At 43.9% G+C, this 20000-nt stretch overlaps 1 protein-coding gene across 1 annotated transcript in view; it reads left to right on the forward strand.

The window, feature by feature from the left end:
• Nucleotides 1-20000, forward strand: part of LOC308368998 (VPS10 domain-containing receptor SorCS1-like) — a gene marked incomplete at both ends in the record, with an annotated part of 140925 nt that overhangs the window by 83996 nt on the left and 36929 nt on the right. Inside the window, 4 exons of the mRNA XM_080843309.1 lie at nt 5989-6147; nt 13739-13812; nt 17712-17776; nt 19444-19562. Coding sequence (XP_080699435.1) covers nt 5989-6147; nt 13739-13812; nt 17712-17776; nt 19444-19562 — 417 coding nt within the window. The remainder of the gene's footprint in view (nt 1-5988; nt 6148-13738; nt 13813-17711; nt 17777-19443; nt 19563-20000) is intronic.

The following is a 20000-nucleotide window of genomic DNA, read 5'->3' on the forward strand; positions in this document are numbered from 1 at the left end:
TGCCCTTACCCATGCAGCATCCCTAATGTGAACCTGAGGAGGGGGAAACAAGGCACAGACCAAGCCCTGGAAAGCCTGCTTAGCATACAGAAAATGTTTCTATCGGTTAGTGCAACAAGTACCACCAGAGCTGTCCCCACTACTGTGAATTCCAAACAGGAAGGAGTATGTACTACTGTAGCACAGAGGGTACAAGGTTACCTCATTATCATACTTAATATCTGTTGTATTGTTGTCATCTGGGGGTAATAATATATATATATATATATTATAGATAACATGATAGATATCATGTGAACCCTGCAAGGTAAGATGTCATGGCAGATTCCATACGTCGAGTACATGTTCTCATGATTATTTCAGTGTGCCCAAAAGTGTCTTGTTAGCGATTGTGGGTAACTGTCCCAACAATTCTAACAGTGTTTGCATCCATGCAGTGAAGAAATGGCGGTAAAGAACAACTGTCATTTACTAACAATTATCGATTACGTCGAACATGACACTATTCCCTCTACTGTTTTGACAATTTGTGACAGTATTCGCACAACCTGGTTTTCATAAACAGCCTGGGGCCTGATTCAGGCACTTCAGTGATTCTGTCAAGCTGAACCTGGTGTGCCCTAGCCCATTGTTCATGCCGTTCAGGTATAGTTACTTGCATGTGACGTTGAGAGGCATGGTGGTAATATGAGGTCCTTAACCGCTAGTATAAGGAATTTAACACCTTGTCTTGTCCTGCAACTTCAGTTACAGTGAGCTCCTGGGATTCTCACAGCCAAGGCCAGCTTGACCTTTCGCCTCTAGCAGAGACACACCACAGATGGCCAGCATGGTTTCGTGCAGATCCACCCTCACCCATTCCCAGAGTTCCTCATGCACAGCACTTACCCTCTGGTCCCATTTCTTTTTTTATATAAAAGCCCTAAATGGTGGCTAATGAACTCTAAATGTAAATCCATGCCTAATGATTTCAGCACGAAGCACACCAGTGGGGGTTGAGTGGAGGGAAACTGCTACACAGTGCCGATCCAGAAACTCTGTTTCCCCTTTTCCTGGTGCACGTGCACACACTCTCCACGACAAGGAAAAATTACCAGCGCAGAGGGACTGCATTCATGTCAACACCACGATGGCATATTAGGCACGAGCTTACAGTGAAGTGGTGCAAACCAATTAGTTTGTGGGGGTTGTGGAGAAGGGAGGAGGAGAGGGGAGTTGAGTTGAGGAGGGAAACATGCATCTAATTCCATTACATTTCCATCAGAGGCTATTTACTGCTGGGCCAAGTGGGAGACTCAAACATTTGTGCCCCACTCTTCAACCAAAAAAAAGCCACTGTAGTCTCAGTTGAGAGCAATGGCTTAATTAACCTTTGTCATTTTGAACCGCCATGGCCCCGCAATTTACAGACGACTGTGAGTCATTCCGCACATTGACCACGCTGTGACTGCAAGAACGAAAGGTGGCGACAGAGAGAGAGAGAGAGAGAGAGAGAGAGAGAGAGAGAGAGAGAGAGAGAGAGAGAGAGAGTGAGAGAGAGAGAGAGGGTATGGGGTAGGCTAAAAGCATGAACTCAATACCAGGGTGTAATTGTCCATCTGAAATTCGCAGTGCCCATTATTGTTAGGCGCAGGCATTTTTAAATCTTAAATTGCCAAGACTTTGATGGGTCAGTGATGAGATCAATTAGAGCAATCAGTGCAAAGGAGTGTTTATGTCACTTTGCTTTAGTCAGGGGGTCTTCAACTGTACTTGATCCCCAGAATAGCAATTATCTATCATTACAGGTCATGTGTGCATAGAATCTGTCCTTTTATGTCATTGCCTATACACTAAGAAGGTGAATGCAATCTTTTAATGTAGATCTTGTTTCACTTACCAACAGCTCCAGTGCCAAAGCCAAATAAATGAATAGACCTGCAGGATGTGCACTCCGATCTTCCCCATCTCCTCCCTCACCTGAGTTTCCACTTGAGCAAAGGTCAAGGCATAAGTAATTAAATACGCGAGTGGGTCGGCTCACTGAAAAATCTCCATAACCCATTTTCCTAGCGCATGGTGATATATTGATTTTCCTATTACCCAACATCACCTGGAGCAGCTGTTCTCATGTACCTATCAAATCAGTGGGAAGGGCAAGCCACCATCTGACCGCCGGGAAACACCTCTAGCAATAAGAAAAGAAAAAAAAAGAAAGACCGACAAAAATAAAGAAGAGTGTAATCTGAAAGGCTTTCGGCTCGTAAGTCTGTGCGCACATTCCGTGTGAATAATGTTTTACTCTGATCTGTCAGCATGTAGGTCACGTTAGCCGAAGATTGATGACCTTGCAAGGCAGGCACTGCCCACGACTGTTAATATTACCATGCACACTTTTGACGAATGGCCTTTGCCGAGCTGCTCTGCCCCGCCACGAGCTACTCTGTAATACAGCTCCTTGGGAGAAGTCAGCTGGCACCGAATTAAAATGGTTGCTGGTTTCTCAAAACAAACCCCCAAAACTTGAGTCGGGAGGTGACTCTAGAGGCACGCAGACCTAGCAAACAACTTTGTCATAACTCTCAGTTAAGAGCTTGGGACATATAACATGAGACAAAAGTTTGTTAGCACTTTATCATACCCACATGCATTCTCAAAAAAACCTCTCAGATCAGTAACTAATGGAGCAACCGTTCGGGTTTGTGTAGTGTAGTTTCTAACAAAACTTTCTGCGCAGTTTCACATTTGTGCTAAATACTCTTGGTTTTACACATTTAAAAAATACACTATATATCTGTCTCTTTCAACAAAACAACACGTACTCCGCACACCATGTATTTAAAAATCCCACATTTACAATTGGTATCCTCCAGCCTCAGTGCTATACACAGTATTATATTGTACTTCACTGTACCACTTGGAGTTAGGGCGTATAAAGTATTACACAGTATATTACAAGTATTATAAAGTATTATAAAGCATTACACAGTGGTTCTCTGTCTCACAGGTTGTCAGGGATATTTGTTCATGTCCTCTCTGCCATCTGCCAGGTGGTTAAGGTGAGATACCTATTATTTAAGGTAAAAATCTTAAATAATAGGTATCACCATGAAACCTTCTCAGTTGATTAGTCATGTTTAGATGAGAAAAAAATGTATTACAAGTTTTTTGTATTTTGATGTTTGAATATGCAAATTAGGCGTTATCTCATAAAAGGTGCGCTAATTTGCATAATGTTTAAAAGACCATATCTGATCATGGGATAAAGCCAGGTTAAAAAATCCTTTTCCCTTTTGTTGGCATATTAGATGGGAAAAAAATTACAAAGGGATTTATGGATATCTACTTTTGTTTTCCTGTAAATCAGAAAAGACCTTAAAGCCTTAAAAAAAAAATCGATTTTCGCCATGTTTTTGGGGATATAATGTTATATAATTCAGGCTAGGAATAATATATTTACAAATCCCTCTGTAAATGTCTTCATAATATAGTTGGGTACAAGACTGGAAAGTTTGGTGTATATAGGTTGAACTGAAGTGGAGTTATTATCCCTGGAGTATGACAAAAAACTCATTTTGAGAAAATCGCATTTAAAGATTCAGGAAGTGTCAAGCCATACCACGTGATGCGTCTGAGCGAATCACGTTATCAGAAACCACCGCAAACCAATGAAATTGCGTCCTTAGCTTTAAACCCCGTTTTTGCTAACATCATTGGTTACTGCTGGAAAGGAAATGTCCTTATTTGGATTAGATAACGTTGTGTGAGAGCTTTAGCGCTTTCCAACGGTACCAAACATGTCAGGCATCAGAAAGCCGACATACTGCACGTTACGTTAGACTGCTAACTTTCCTGGAAGCCTATGAGAATGCTGACGCCGCGAACAGACAAAATGTGAATAAATATACACATTAATGTATAATTAGGATATTTTCTTTATGCTATTATGAGAGATTACATGTTTAGGGAGTGAACTAGCTCAAAATCTCAAAATTGACCACTGGTGAAAAAACGATGTTTTTGCCTGCCGTGTCTCGCCTTAAATTCACATTTGTATGTGGCACAGTGAGGCTGATAGGCATGTGTAAAATAATTAAAAAAAACAGGTAGACCCCATTAGTTGACTCGCATCACCGGCTAGAGGCTGGGCCCTTCACTTGTCTACTCTGCTGCATCTCTGTCACATTGACAAGCAGGCAGGGCCAAGATGGAGGAATATATGGCGTCATCATGGGGCCTTGAGTGGGCGGCGAGGACAGCTTCAAAGGGGCTATTTACTGAAGGTTTATATCACCGAACAAGGCCTTGCCTGGATCTCGGCCTCAGACAGATTTACAGTATCTCTCACACACACACATTGACACAGACAGACAGATAAAGCCTCTCTCTCTTGCGCGCGCACACACATAGACACAGACAGATATATATAGCATCTCTCTCTCTCTCTCACACACACACACACACACACACACACACACACACACACACACACACACACACACACACACAGATACACATTCAGTACACTCACAAAAACACACACACATCCAAACAAAGGCATGTGCGTCCACAACCACCCACACACACACACACACACACACACACACACACACACACACAAACACACACACACACACACACACACACACACACACACACACACACACACACTCATAGACACAGACAGATATATATATATAGCATCTCTCTCTCTCACACACACACCCACACACACACACACACACACTCACACATTCAGACAGACAAGCACTTCCAATCCAGCCCCCGCTGGGTGCTAATGATAAACTTTTGTAACTGTTCAGGTCTACTGACTCAATTACATTTGTGGCTGATTATATCTTTTGAGTTTTTTTTTCTTTTCTTTTCTTTTCTTTTCTCTTTTTTTCAAACTTGGCACAATCACCAAAAACATGGCAGACCTCTAAGAAAAGAACAGAGCTCCTGGGAAATTAGATTTCAAGGCCGGACTGAACATGGCAGAGGAGAGAAATGAAGAGAGTGAGGGAAAGAAAGAAAGAAAGAAAGAAAGAGAAAGAAAAAACAGAGCTTGAATTTCCCATAGAGTCTCGAACGAGAAAGGACAGCGTTAAAAGGAGAGAGTGGAAGCCCTAATGGATATAGCATCTAGGCCCGAGCTCAGCCGAATGGAATAAGGAATCGTACGTCTCAGTTATCACAATAAACAAGACACAGGAAACAGGGGAATGACAAAGGGTTCCGCTAATGACGTTTTATCCTTGTCTGTTCGAGGACACTTCACTGGGCTGCCCATCCTGTGGGCACCGCTCGACACTTTATGCACATCCATCCGCTCTCTCCTCATATCTTCTATTCTCAGTAGCCTCAGTAGCTATCTTATATCAGACGAGTGCCTCTTTCTTGGCATAGTGGCCCCAAGGAAAAAAGCCTAATTGGAATGTTTGGTGGGTCACTGCTACGCAGAAGAATCGGATTGCGCTGGTGATTTTGGTTTGATGGGTTTATAGACTATTTAAAACTGAGTTGGGTTTCTGTCCCTCTGGTTTGTAGCGTTTCTCAGACACTCGGACCTCTCTTCTTATCTCCGCAGCAGTGTCATCCTCCATTGCTCTGGCCCCCGGTATATCCAGACACACATTCCCTTAGCCAAAATTCACTCAACTGCGGGCAAGGTTTTTGAATAATCCTTTCACAAATAAGAGAAGAGTTGTGACACATCAACAATGTCATGGTCACGGTCATTACATTTTCAGTTACAGATCTAGGCATCTGTTCTGCACAGCCGTTGGTCTTTAATCACACAAGAACTATTGCATGTAGGTCTGTAGCCTTTATACTCTAGGGTTAGTAAGGTTAGTATGAGCATAACATCCAGACATATGTCCTCTCTCCCTCCTTCCCTGTCCCTCCCTTCCCCCCCCTCTCTCTCTCTCTCCGTCGCCTTGTATCTCTTTCTCTGCCCCTCTTCCCTTTTCTCAATCCCTCTCTCTCTCCCCCCCTGTGACTCAGATCATGCTGCTGACTGACCCGGAGGTGGAGAACAGTCTGCTCATCAGCACGGACGAGGGGGCCACGTACCAGAAGTACCGCCTCAACTTCTACGTTCTCAGCCTGCTCTTCCACCCCGAGCAGGAAGACTGGATCCTCGCCTTCGGCCACGACCAGAAGGTGAGAGCCAGCCGCTGCAGCCCTGGTCAAGGGGGTGAAGGTGGGGGGTGGGGAGGGGTGCATCCAACCATGGATCTGACCCCCCCACCCCCCCTACACACTCACGCACAGGCTGACTTACTTACAAACAGACACAAACATGCACAAAGATGCATGTGCACACACACAGACAAATACGCACGGACGCATTCATGCACATGGTTGCACAGATATGGACTCAAACATTCCCTCTCACACATACACACGCGCACCCGCACACGAACACACACACACTCACACTCACACTCACACTCACACTCACACTCACACATACACAGCACACTTTTGTTGCCCTAAATGTCATGCCTGAAGGGTCCTGGGTGTCCTTCTGTCTCACTGGCTGGGCAGAAAACATAGTCATGTCACGTCCACATGGGAGAGGCTGCCAAGCTGCCCAGAGTTGTTTTGGTTTTGTTTTGTTTTGTTTTTTTGCATGATGACAACTACAGATCTTAACATGGTGCACATGCTGGAATAAAAAGTACTTTTCAGAGTCACGAGACATCTTGGCTGTGATGTGAGTGTTAAGTATTTAGCTTTCCCCAAGATGTACCCCGGAACCTTTTATAAACTCACTCTATCTTATACATCACAAGAGAGAAATGGAACTGTTGCCAGGAAATATAAACCTCAGAGAAAACAACGCAATATGCAGAGATAACCCCGATGCTGCCATTCTGGATGGAGCTAACCAGGTACTCAAAGAGCAACAATTTATTTGTTATGCTTCAGTGGCCCTGGCTGTGAAAGAAGCCCTAGAATCTGTTCTCATGGCCGTCTTTATAGACCCCCTACCACTGTAAAGAGAAGGGAATTCATCCCCGGTGGTCAAAAAGCCCAAGGCTCCTGGACTTCAGCACTTCTGAAATAATGCAACATATCAACGTGAGTTTATGTTTTGCAAAGTGTGAACCGCAGCTTGTAGTTGTTCTTTGTAGGTGAATTGTTTGGCATAAAGGAATTTCAGAGAATTATTCCTCCTGCTTTCACTGATGATCATGGTCATTGGCTGCTTTCCTTGTCACTATATGCCAGGTCAGATAAGCAGTAGCCTCAGTTTATGTTTGATCCAGATTTCTTAACCATAATTCGTGATTTAATACACAAATGTTTTTCATTACGCTCATTTTCTGTGATCTAATCGTCATTGTTAGATACCAGATTTGTAACTCAAATACGTAGACAATGTATTGAATTCATTGGGGGCCAATAAGGTCCAATGTAAAAGAAACCTGCACAATCTATAGGAAACCATCAAATGTTTTATACAGGGCCTCCGCATCCGAGTGTATGCGTATAGACTCAAAGAACAAAGACAAGGTCCAATTGAGATTAGAGCAAGTACACCTTCTGCCATGCAAAGTCCCTCTAAGGCAGAGTTTATTTTGCTCGATCGTACTAGGCAAAAATACTACGCTGAGGGAGAGAGGCCTAGCTTTAAGAAGGCGAATCCAAAGATGAATACAAAGCAAGTATGTATGCACTCAGAGGCAATTAATGAGTGAGTCCTTCAATACTTTTTATCACAATCTTTATCCCTCAGAAGTTATGTAGGACCACTCACAGGGTAAAGCTTTCTTTGATCAACTTACACTAGAGGAACAAAGTGCTGCACTTACATCTCTTAACAAAGGCAAATCACCGGGATTGGACTGTTTGCCACAAGAGCTGTTTTTACTAGTTTGGGATATAGTTGGACCTGTTCCAGTTAATTTAGTTAATTGCTCCCTAAAGATTGTCTGTTTTCACAGATACCAAAAATATGGCCCTTTTTTCTTTTTAATTAAGGAAAAGGAAAAGATCCACTTGAATGTGCTAGCTTCAGACCTATTTATTTGATCAAGTGCGATTTGAAACTTTTCTCCCATGTGCACAGACCAGAGGTGTATGTGAGCAACTTAATTAACTATGACCAGACAGGTTTTATCAGAGGGTGCACGGCATCAAATAAAATGTGCAGGCTTTCACGCATTTTACATTCTGCTGATACTTAAATATTTGATGAATATTTCAAGAGTTTCGTGGGTGGACCACAGGTATCACAGGTAAGGCGCACATATCTCATGTTGCTATGTGACCCAAACAAATGTTTTCCCTCCCGGATAAAGTGGTCTCTCTGTTTTTTTTTGTCAAAATTGCTCTTTTAAATAAATGTTCTAAAGATGAATTCTAAGTAGTCTAAAACACAAGCATAAAACATGTCCTGTTATGACTCACTCCCAGCGTGCAATGCGCAAGGTCTCTTGATGTGGGAAAATAATACCCACCTGCGTCAGCGGTCTCAAGTGAAAGATTAAGTGAAAAAAAAATAATCATAATAATCAAGCTGCACTCAGCCCAGTCTCACGTTCAGAAAACACATCCACTGGTGACGAAGATCATGGATGTCAGACGCATGCACTTACCAATGACAGCAGTGTTTTTGTTTTTTTCACTTGACTTTTGTGTCAAAAATAAACCACAGCAGCTGAGCTGTTATTAGAGGTAAAACATGATTCATAGTGTCTGGTGTCTCAAAGAAGCTCATGCACTTGTGTTGACAAGCAGTTATGGGACTTACGTAGTTGCATACTCTTTTCAAAGACATACCATAGAGGTAATTTAAAAAAAAAGTTGATGAGTGACTCTCCACGCCTCTGTAACAGGCCTTCTTTGATAATGTCCTACTGAGTAGTATGGGCAATATGTCAACAGTAAAAAGTCCTGGCTGAGATGTGATAGGTGCTTAGGGCATTACATTACTAACCATGGGGTCTTCAGACATGTGACCAAATGTCTAATAAAAAATGAGACATAAAAGTCATGGCAAAACCAACGTAAGTTTGTGATTGTGGTCAGCTTCATCATTGGTTAAGTGATTGCAGTCTAATCAAGTCGTTAAATGACTACAAAGACTCTGAACTGAACACAGGGGTGTTTTATGATAAAAGCTTGGTGTCATACAATTACTCAGTGAAATGAAGCTGTAACAGCTGAACGCAACTCTCAGACCATAATAATTCTACGGCTGTGTCTGGTTGCTAAGCGATGGCTAATTTCTGCTGATTGAATGTCATCAATCTTCGTGTCATTTTGGATGTGCCACTGCTTTAAGAATCATACTGCTTCATGTTGACCGGAAAGTTTCAAATGCTACTTGCATTGCGCTGACATGATGAGCTTTGGATTGCGCTGACACGGTGAGCATTGCATTGAGCTGACACGATGAGCATTGCATTGAGCTGACACGATGAGCATTGCATTGCGCTGACACGATGAGCATTGCATTGCGCTGACACGATGAGCATTGCATTGCACACTGAAAGTGTTCCCCATTTTTTCCCCAAATCAACACAGTACTTCCAGGCTGCTAACATAATTCTAGCAGTGTCATCCATTCCACTACTGCACCATAGCAAACAAGAGTCAACAACTTCATCCAGTTATATACTGATGGTCAAAGTGATGGCTACGTTACTGTCCCAGTGAATGGATGTGGGAAAAACCCTTCATCTGAGCTGCTCAGTCATTTCACATTTTCAGCCATTTGTCACAGTCCTCTTCCTCTCTATTTTTCCCAGTCCTTAATTTTCTTTCTTTCTCTTTTCTTTTTTCTTTCTTTCCCTGTCAAGAAAGCATCTATCTAGAACAGTGAACATGTAACCAGAGCACCCAGTTCAAAAACTCTCTCTCTCTCTCTATCTCTCTCTCTCTCTTGCTCTCTCTCTCTCTTTCGCTCTCTCTCCTTTTTTCAATTACAATGTCCTTGATGAGACAAAGCATTGTAGAAAGAAAAAAAAAACTATGATACAAATTTGAAGTGACAGTTCAGCTTATTTGCAATTAAATTGTTTGTGCGTTATGAGCTCACTAGGCCCTACTTAGTCTGAAAGGATGCATTATTGAATGTCACAGTTGAAGTAATCAGCAATTAATTACATGCAAAATCTACATCTAAAGCAATCTGTGTAGTGAGGCTAGGTAAATCGGTGGCACCATTTCTAATAGGCTCAGCATATGTGACTCATAGCTGCTAATATAAACATGCGTAATGTTTGTTAGTCGGTTGCTGGCTTCAATCTTGCCAGTGCAGAGAGATGAATAAAACCAATTTAACAAGAAGGTAATATTAACTAACAACACTTTCATTATAATTACCTGCTAGTGTTTGATTTGGGGGGTAAAAAAAAAGGAAATTGTCAAATCTGGTCACATGACATCCTGCATGCCTGCCCACGAGTGCCATGCGGCGCCTGAGCTATCTCAATATTTGCAGATCTAATGCTATGAATGAATTATATGAATGAGGCACCTCGCAACATCGGCAGAGGCAACACAAACTTCCACAGAAACAGACGACTTGTTATGCAAAAGTGACCAAATATGCCCACAGGACGTGTTGGTTTTACAAACTGCCACATTTTTGCACTCTGCAGCAGCCTGTTTTGTCCAGAGTTTAAAGAGGTCTCATGGACATTGCACTTTGTACACCTAAAGATGTGTACCTTAACAAAACATCATAAAGTTGTCTTTGTATTTAGTGTATCAGCTAAAACTGCTAAGACCTTGAGAGAGGTACATGTGAATTGTGTTGTCGTAAGCACCTTGATTAATTCATTTGCCACAAATAAAATGCATTGTCACTTCAATGTATCCTTACAGAAGGTTTCCATCCTGAAGTTTTAGTTAGCTATGTGTACAAAACCCCTGAGATGTCTGGCTTTACATAGGCCAATGCTTCATGTTTTTTAAATAAAACATTGCTATGCATACTATAAGCATCAGCTTCTTGGGGGAAGTGGTAAGTAGTAAAGAAGTTGATGAAACCCTGTGGAGAATGGTGAGTGGACTGTAATTATGTTGTCCAGTTCTTCCTAAGTGAGCTCTCAAGGCCCATTCCCTCTCCCACTCTTCCTCTGTCTGGTAGCCCACTGGAGTCTCATATCTCTTCCACTCTTCCTCTGTCGGGTAGCCCACTGGAGTCTCATATCTCTCCCACTCTTCCTCTGTCTGGTAGCCCACTGGAGCCTCATATCTCTCCCACTCTTCCTCTGTCTGGTAGCCCACTGGAGTCTCATATCTCTCCCACTCTTCCTCTGTCTGGTAGCCCACTGGAGTCTCATATCTCTCCCACTCTTCCTCTGTCGGGTAGCCCAGTGGAGTCTCATATCTCTCCCACTCTTCCTCTGTAGGGTAGCCCACTGGAGTCTCATATCTCTCCCACTCTTCCTCTGTCGGGTAGCCCAGTGGAGTCTCATATCTCTCCCACTCTTCCTCTGTAGGGTAGCCCACTGGAGTCTCATATCTCTCCCACTCTTCCTCTGTCTGGTAGCCCACTGGAGTCTCATCTCTCTCCCACTCTTCCTCTGTCGGGTAGCCCACTGGAGCCTCATATCTCTCCCACTCTTCCTCTGTCTGGTAGCCCACTGGAGTCTCATATCTCTCCCACTCTTCCTCTGTCTGGTAGCCCACTGGAGTCTCATCTCTCTCCCACTCTTCCTCTGTAGGGTAGCCCACTGGAGTCTCATATCTCTCCCACTCTTCCTCTGTCTGGTAGCCCACTGGAGTCTCATATCTCTCCCACTCTTCCTCTGTCGGGTAGCCCACTGGAGTCTCATATCTCTCCCACTCTTCCTCTGTCGGGTAGCCCACTGGAGTCTCATATCTCTCCCACTCTTCCTCTGTCGGGTAGCCCACTGGAGTCTAATATCTCTCCCACTATTCCTCTGTCTGGTAGCCCACTGGAGTCTCATATCTCTCCCCACGTCTGAGCCTGGAGCTCCACTCCTATCATCTCGTTTCCTCCGTTCGAGGGGCCGAAGAGCCTGATGAGTCCTCCAACCACTGGTGTGTTCGTATGTGTGTGTGTGTGTGTGTGTGTGTGTGTGTGTGTCTCCTCATCAGAGATGAAGAACAAATGGAAGAGAAAGAAGGAGAGAATGAAAGAGATGAGCCAAACTTCCTGCAAATCCAGACAACGACACGCACACACACAAGCATACACACACACACACACACGCAGAGCGAGCCTAATTCTAAAACCTCAGCATGCCGACTGAAGCCTCCTGCCGTGCCAATGCTGCCATGCTAAGCCACGAGAGACTCAGCACCTTCTTAAGGAGTTATCCCCCCACGCCCCACACACACACGCTGCAGATCCAGAGAAATAGCACACACACACACACACACACACACACGCACACACACACGCTGCAGAACCAGAGAAATAGCACACACACACACACACACACACACACACACACACACACACACACACACTCACGCACACACACACACACACACACACACACACACACACACACACTCACGCACATTCACACTTGCACAACTTCACACGACACTGCTTGATCTTAAGATAGACAGGGCACAGCGTGCGACGGATGTGGGCACAGAAAGTAAAAATTTTGAGCTGTTGTGTTTTTGCCTGAATTACCTCTCTCTCTCTTTATCTCACACACAAACACATAAACACTTGTTCTCTCTCACTCACACACACATAAACACTTGCTCTCTCTCTCTCTCTCTCTCTCACACACACACACAAACACATGCTCTCTCTCTCTCTCACACTCAAACATATACACATACACAAGCATGCTTACTCTCTCTCACACACACACAAACAGTGTTCTCTCGCTCTCTCTTTCTCTCACACACAAACACATGTTCTCTCTCTTTCACACACACATACACACACTCGCTCTCTCTCTCTATCAAACACACGCTCTCTTTCTCTCACACACACACACACATGCTCTTTCTCTCCCTCACACACACACACACACACACATCTCGATCTCTCTCTCTCTCTCTCTCTCTCTCTCTCTCTCTCTCTCTCTCTCTCTCTCTCACACACACACACACACACACACACACACACATACTCCCTCTTTCTTATACACACATACACACACACACACACACACCTCCTCCTCTCTCCCCACTGGTTTCCTAATGATGCTGGTCATTAGTTCTGCATCTGTTGCCCTCTTGTGCCTGAGTGCCTCCTAGCTCTGTGTGCCTCTGGCATCTTGGATAAAGGCCACAGGTTGGAGCTCATGTCGCCAATCAAACACACTCAAGTGGTGCTCATCATCATCATCATCATCATCATCATCCTAGACTTTTTCATGTCGCGCTGCTCCATTTGAGTCGATGCTGAACACGTCGTCCTCTTGACTTGAGCAAATACCGACAAATAGAGCAGGTGAAACGAAATCTACATCTATGTCTATTCAAGACATTAAAGGTCATGTGTCTAACTTCTGAGGGAATGCTCTGCTATGGCTGCCAAAGCAGTTGTTACATAAAATGCCATCAATGAATCTGTTACGTGACAAAAAGTCTGATAAGCTTAATGAGCAGAAGCATGACAGCGCTTCACTATCAGACATTTAACTGACATTTTGATCAAGCAAATGTCTCATCACCCAGTAGGATTTAAAAATAAAAAATGGATGATCTGAACGTGAGCGAGGGAGTGAAAAGAAAGGGGTGAGTAATAGTCTTTCCTCCATTGATTCACTGTGAATGTCTCCTTCTCTCTCTCCAGCTTTACAGTTCCGTGGAGTTCGGCAGGAGATGGCAACTGGTCCATGAACGAGTCGCCCCCAATCGATTTTACTGGTGGGTACAAGACAAGAGGATATCCTCCGCCAAACACTCAGCATTGATCACCCCAAACACCCAAACACACACACACACACACACACACACACACACACACACACACACACACACACACACACACACACACACACACAAACACAGATACTTTGCTTTTTTTTGCTCTCTCTCAAACACACAAACATACATTCATACACACACACACACACACACACACACACACACACACACACACACACACACACACACACACACACACACACACACACACACACACACACACACACACACACACACACACACACACACACACACACACACACACACACGCATAGATAGTTTGCTCTTTTTTGCTCTCTCTTAAACACAGACAAACACACACACATTTGCGCCCATACTGCCAAATGCAAAGAGTGCTTCTGAGTAATTTTTGAAATAGTGAAATAGTCTCATGCCACTTTAAGAAGTCATACAGAATGAATTGAAATGAATGGTTGTTTTCAATCCAGGTCAATTTAATTAACATAACAAAACCTAGGCCTGGTCAAGGGAAGGGGTGGGGGGGCTTTCACACCAATGTGGGCTTCTACGGCAATACACAGGGTCGAATACTGTCGTAAATCCCACATTTCATGCAGTGCATCTTGCTCTGTTTTTATTTTGAACCTCTATAGATGATGTTCCGACGTTTCCTGCCATCTATCCCAGCAGAAATACTGTGCATGTTCACTCTGTCAGCCATTTTTCATCTTTGCTTCACATGTTCTCATCTTCCATATTATATACCTGCTTACGGAAGCACGAGCCTAGATACATCAAATAACTATCCATGCACAATATGTATGTGTGTGTGTGTGTGTGTGTGTGTGTGTGCACTTATATTAGAAAACACTCAACTCATCACAGGATTGGAATTGTATGTGAAAATATTCCTCACCACGTCATGCTGAGATTACAAGCTTCCTGCTTCTTTTCACGACACCACTTTGAGCTGTAGCCGCAGCACATTTCTGTGCGTGTGTGTGTGTGTGTGTGTGTGTGTGTGTGTGTGTGTGTGTGTGTGTGTGTATGAGAACCCTTCATCCCGCCCTACTGACTTCCGGATCCACACCCTCAGAACATAGTGAAATACATGCATGGGTTGCTTCAGCTTATTTAAAGAAAAATGAAAAGCAGCATAGCTAAGCAGTTCGAGGAGGGGAACTGTCAAAGTGGAACAGTGAGGATAAGACCGGAGAGGAGAGGAAAGAAGGGGAAAGGAGATGAGATGAGAGGAGAGGAGAGGAGAGGAGACGCCTTCAGGGTTTGCTTTGCTACTGCCTACCTCAGCACTGGAATGAGGTTGATTTGTGGAGGGGGGGGGGGGGGGGGGCTCTTTTGTGTGTGAGGGGGTCTGTGTGTCTGTGTGCCTGTGTGTCTGTGTGTGTGTGTGTGTGTGTGTGTGTGTGTGTGTGTGTGTGTGTGTGTGTGAGAGAGGGACTGTGAGTGTGTGTGTGCGTATTTGTTTTCCAGATCTAACTAGCTAACTATCTTTTTTACAATAAAGTGGCAAAGATCAAATTAAGAAAGTACATTAAATAAACTAAAATAAACCTACCTCACTGTTCCATTCAGCTCTAAAAAGCTTAAAAGCCTGTCACCCCTCACAACATAATCATCGCCTCAGCTCGCTTACCTGGCTCAGGTGGAGAGAAGGAAAGCAGCATGTTTCTGTACAAGCAGCATGTTTCTGTACCTCTCTACCGCTGCTGTTTCCTCACAAAGAGAAAGTAGTGGCATGCTGAGCTTCTGAAAGGAGAGGAGTGCGAGAGCATCACTAGCAAGAGCTAGAGGCGGGGAAAAAAAGGGGAAAAAAAGGTCAAAACAAGCATACTTTTCATTGTTTTTCTCTCCCTTTCTGTCTCACACACACACACACACACACACACACACACACACACACACAAACACACACACACAGCCATTCTGTCTCTTTCTCTTGCACACCCATAAATTATCCCGTTTAAGCACACACACACACACACACACACACACACACACACACACACACACACACACACACACACACACTCACACACACACACACACACACACAGACACACACACACACACAAACCCATAGACACACAAAGACACACGCAAACCCATAGACATACACACAATTGATCTCTTTCTCTCTCACACATACATACACACACCAAGGTTTCTTCTAGGACAGTTTTTTAGCCTAGTCTGGAAAAAGTTTATTTTACCAGACAAATTCAAAACTTACCGGTACATCAGCAATCATAGTTCCAAAAGTGAACGCCAATACAGCATAATGTAGCCTAAACCTAGTTTGACAAAAGAATGACAACATCCTCAAAACAGTTTGACTGTTTTTCTGTGATGTCTTCCTGGGGTTGACAGCTGGATGTGGGGTGGGCAACTCAATTCAACACCCATCTGCCATGGTGAAGACTGCAATTGAAACTTTTTTGCAAGATCGTGCTTGACACTACACCATCCAACAATTTGATACAGTGACCAACTGTCCGGCTTAGTAACCACAGACGCGAAACTAAAGAACTAAAACTTTGTAAAACTGAAGACAGACACTAAAGTTTAGCATGGGGAAAAGCTCATTAGGCCCATACATTTAAACAAGGTCTGAATAAAGTGAGAATGATAAACGATTGGATAAAATCTGATAAACACGCTGTCTTAATAGGACAGTTTTTGTTTCAGTTTTTGTTACTCGTGGTAATCAATAAAATAGTCCATTCAATAAGATATAGATCATTATTGATTGATTTGCTTTGGTTAACCGGCACGTTTTTAATGAATTAATGTTTTTGATTATACCAGCCAAAGACCAGTAATTAGCAGTTAACAGAAACACTGTCACACACACACTCAGACACACACACTCAGACACACACACACATACACACACACACACACACACACACACACACACACACACACACACACAGCATGTGCCTGTGGGTACGAGCATCTGTCTAAAAATATGGAGGAGAGGAGAGGAGAGGGGAATTAGGTCAGGCAAGAGACATGTTGGTAACAAATTTTTTTTTATGGGAAATCTCCAATATCTCAAGTAAGGATCCTAATAAATCCTCTGGATAGTCAGAGCTCCATCTCACTGCCCTGTGAGACTGCAGCCACGACGGAAATATATATAAAAAAACGTAATAAGAAATATTTCACGTCGTAATGAGTTGGGTGCATGCGGGCTTGATCCATCTCTCTCTCTGTCACTCTCTTTCTCACTCTCTCTCTCTCTTTCCCCCTCTCCCTCTCTCAATCTCTCTCTCAATCTCTCTCTCCCTCACTCTCTCACTCCCCCTCTCTCCCTCTCTCACCCCTTCTATCTCTCCCCCTCACCCCCCCCCCCCCCCTCCCACTGCATCTCCCTCTCTCTATTTATACAGTATATATTTTAATGATGCCAAGATATATCTCCCACTTCTGAAAGTATTGTCATAGGTGTAGAGACTAAGAGACTAAGGCAAGGCCTCTGGGGCTCATCTGTAGCTGCCTCCTCCAGTGGTAATGTGCTAACCCTGCAGTCCTGAGCGAGTCGTAAAGGTCTGAGACGAGAGAGTGGGGATGAGGTGTAGTCATTTGCATCGGCTCATTCTCATTCACTATCCCAGGTGGAATATTTCTACCTGTGTGTGTGTGTGTGTGTTAGTGTGTCTGTGTGTGTTTGTCTGTGTTTATGTGTGTGTGTTTGTGTTTGTGTGTGTGTGTGTGTGTAACAGACAGCCATACAAGGAAGGAGAGTGTTTGTCTGAGAACAAAAAAAATACAAATATAGGGGTGCTGTGGAGTTCAAAACTTTGCTGATCTCAAAACTAACCTATCCTGGACATGTGTTCCCTGCTGGGTCGTAGGTCAAAGATGGGCGTGGACAAAGAGGCAGGCCTCATTCATCTGGAGACCAGCGTCTCGGACACACGTGAGTACTCGACCAGCTTCATTTAGAATTAAACTGTAGCACCAGTGTCATTGTTCCTTTCCGTGTGTTTGTGTGATTTTTGCCGTGTCAAAGCTAAGTGTTTTGAGACACTGGGTAATGTAAATGAAGTCAAAAGCACAAACTCTTCTTCTCCTCAAAAAAACCCTGTAAATGGTTCTAGAGAAGCCTCGCTTCACAGATCCCCCCCTCATTAAGATGGAAATCCCTGAATATCCGTGTGTGTGTGTATGTATGTGTGTGTGTGTGTGAGAGAGAGAGAGAGAGAGAGAGAAATAGAGAGAGAGTGAGAGAGAGAGGGAGGGATTAGGGAACCAGAGGAACTAAACTGAGAGGAAATTGTTCCCACTTCATTGGGGAGCTCTCTGGCACAGGCCAGGCTCTCTGGCACAGCACCTCCGACTGTAAGAATTCATTATGTGTCAGATCAGAAGTGCCAAAGTGCACAGAGAGGAAGGGAGAGAGAGTGCAGGGAAACAGAGGGAGTGAGGGAGAGAGAAATGCAGTGAGATTGCTGAGGGATTGATAGACACGGAGAGAGAGAGGGAAAGAGTGCAGGAAGGCAGAGAGAGTGAAAAAGTCTGGGGAATGGAGAATGTGAGATTGCACAGGGATTGATAGAGGGAGACAATAAGAGAGAGAGAGAGAATGAAAGAAGGCAATTGAGGGCCAGAAAGAGAGCGAGAGAGAGAGAAAGGGAGCAAATGGAGAGCAAACGTGAGAAAGACAGAGAGTGAGAATATGAAACCAGTGAGGGAGAGGGGGGGGTAAGAACGAGGGGGGGGGGGGGGGGGGGGTAAGAACGAGGAAGAGGTCAGCAAAATCCATCAGTCTCAACCTTTTTTGGAAGAGACTGTGTCACTACTATTTTACTGCTCTGTGTGTTTGCTAAAACATCTGAAAAATTGGAAGGTCAACAATACAAGTGGTGATAAATGGCAATTGTAATGAGAAGAGCGAGTGTATAGAGAGCAACAGAACAGAACAGAGAAGAAGGGAGAAAAAAAGGGAGGATTTTGGACGGAGGACAGATTTCGGAATGAGGGGGGAAACTAAAAGAATGGAAGGCAGCCAGATACCGAGAACGGCGCCAGGATTGGGACAGACAGATACCTGGACACACAGACAGAGAGAAGGAGAGAGAGAGAGAGAGAACAAAGAAAAACAGAATGAAAGAGTGTGAGTCAGAGAGGCAGAGAGGAGAGGGATAGGGTGAGACGAAAAGAGAAAGGGAAGCACACACAATACCATATTTACAGACATACTCAAACACACACACACACACACACACACACACACACACACACACAAACACACACACACAAAGGCATACACACAAGCCCGTAGCATCAGCAGACGGGGCAAAGAGGGAGAGAAGCCAGACCTGTCAGTGGCATCTCATACTGTTGATCAAACCTTTGCAGACACACACACCCACACACACACACACACAAACACACACACACACACACTGACACACACACACACACACACACTGACACACACACACACACACACACACAGACATATTATCACTTACCCCAGATTCATAAACTCAAACACTGTGGTCAATAGTTTTCTCCTTAACTCTTCCCTTCCTCACTTTCTGTTGTTGTTACTGTACCTGTCCTTTCCCCTGCCGCCCACAGAGGCCCTGTACATCACCTGTAAACTGCAGAACTGCACGGACGGCAACAAGGGGAAGCCTTTCCCTGGCTACATCGACCCCAACACCCTGGTGGTGCAGGATGAGTACGTGTTTGTTCAGGTATGTGGGCCTGTCTTTTCATTCATCCATTCATCCATCCATCTGTCCATCCATTCACCCATTTATCCATCCATCTCTCCATCCATCCATCCGTCCATCCCTCCATCAATTCACCCATTCTTCCATCCACCCATCTCTCCATCCATCCATCCATCTATCCGTCCATACATCCATCGATGTGTCTATCTATCCATGGATGTATGTATATATGTATACATCCATCCATCCATCTATCTATCTATGCATTTACCTATCTATATCCATCCATCCATATTATGGTATGTTGTTTTCGTGTTGACTTGTATGCTTACTTGCACATTGTCATTGCAATAAATGCAGAAGAGATATTCAGTAACTTCATACATTTATTTATTATGTATTTTATGTATTATTTGTAAACTTGTTTCTCCAGCAGATGTGCAATTCAATGTGCTTTTA

Source organism: Sprattus sprattus, assembly GCF_963457725.1.
Source record: "Sprattus sprattus genome assembly, chromosome: 1".
Classification (NCBI taxonomy): domain Eukaryota; kingdom Metazoa; phylum Chordata; class Actinopteri; order Clupeiformes; family Clupeidae; genus Sprattus; species Sprattus sprattus.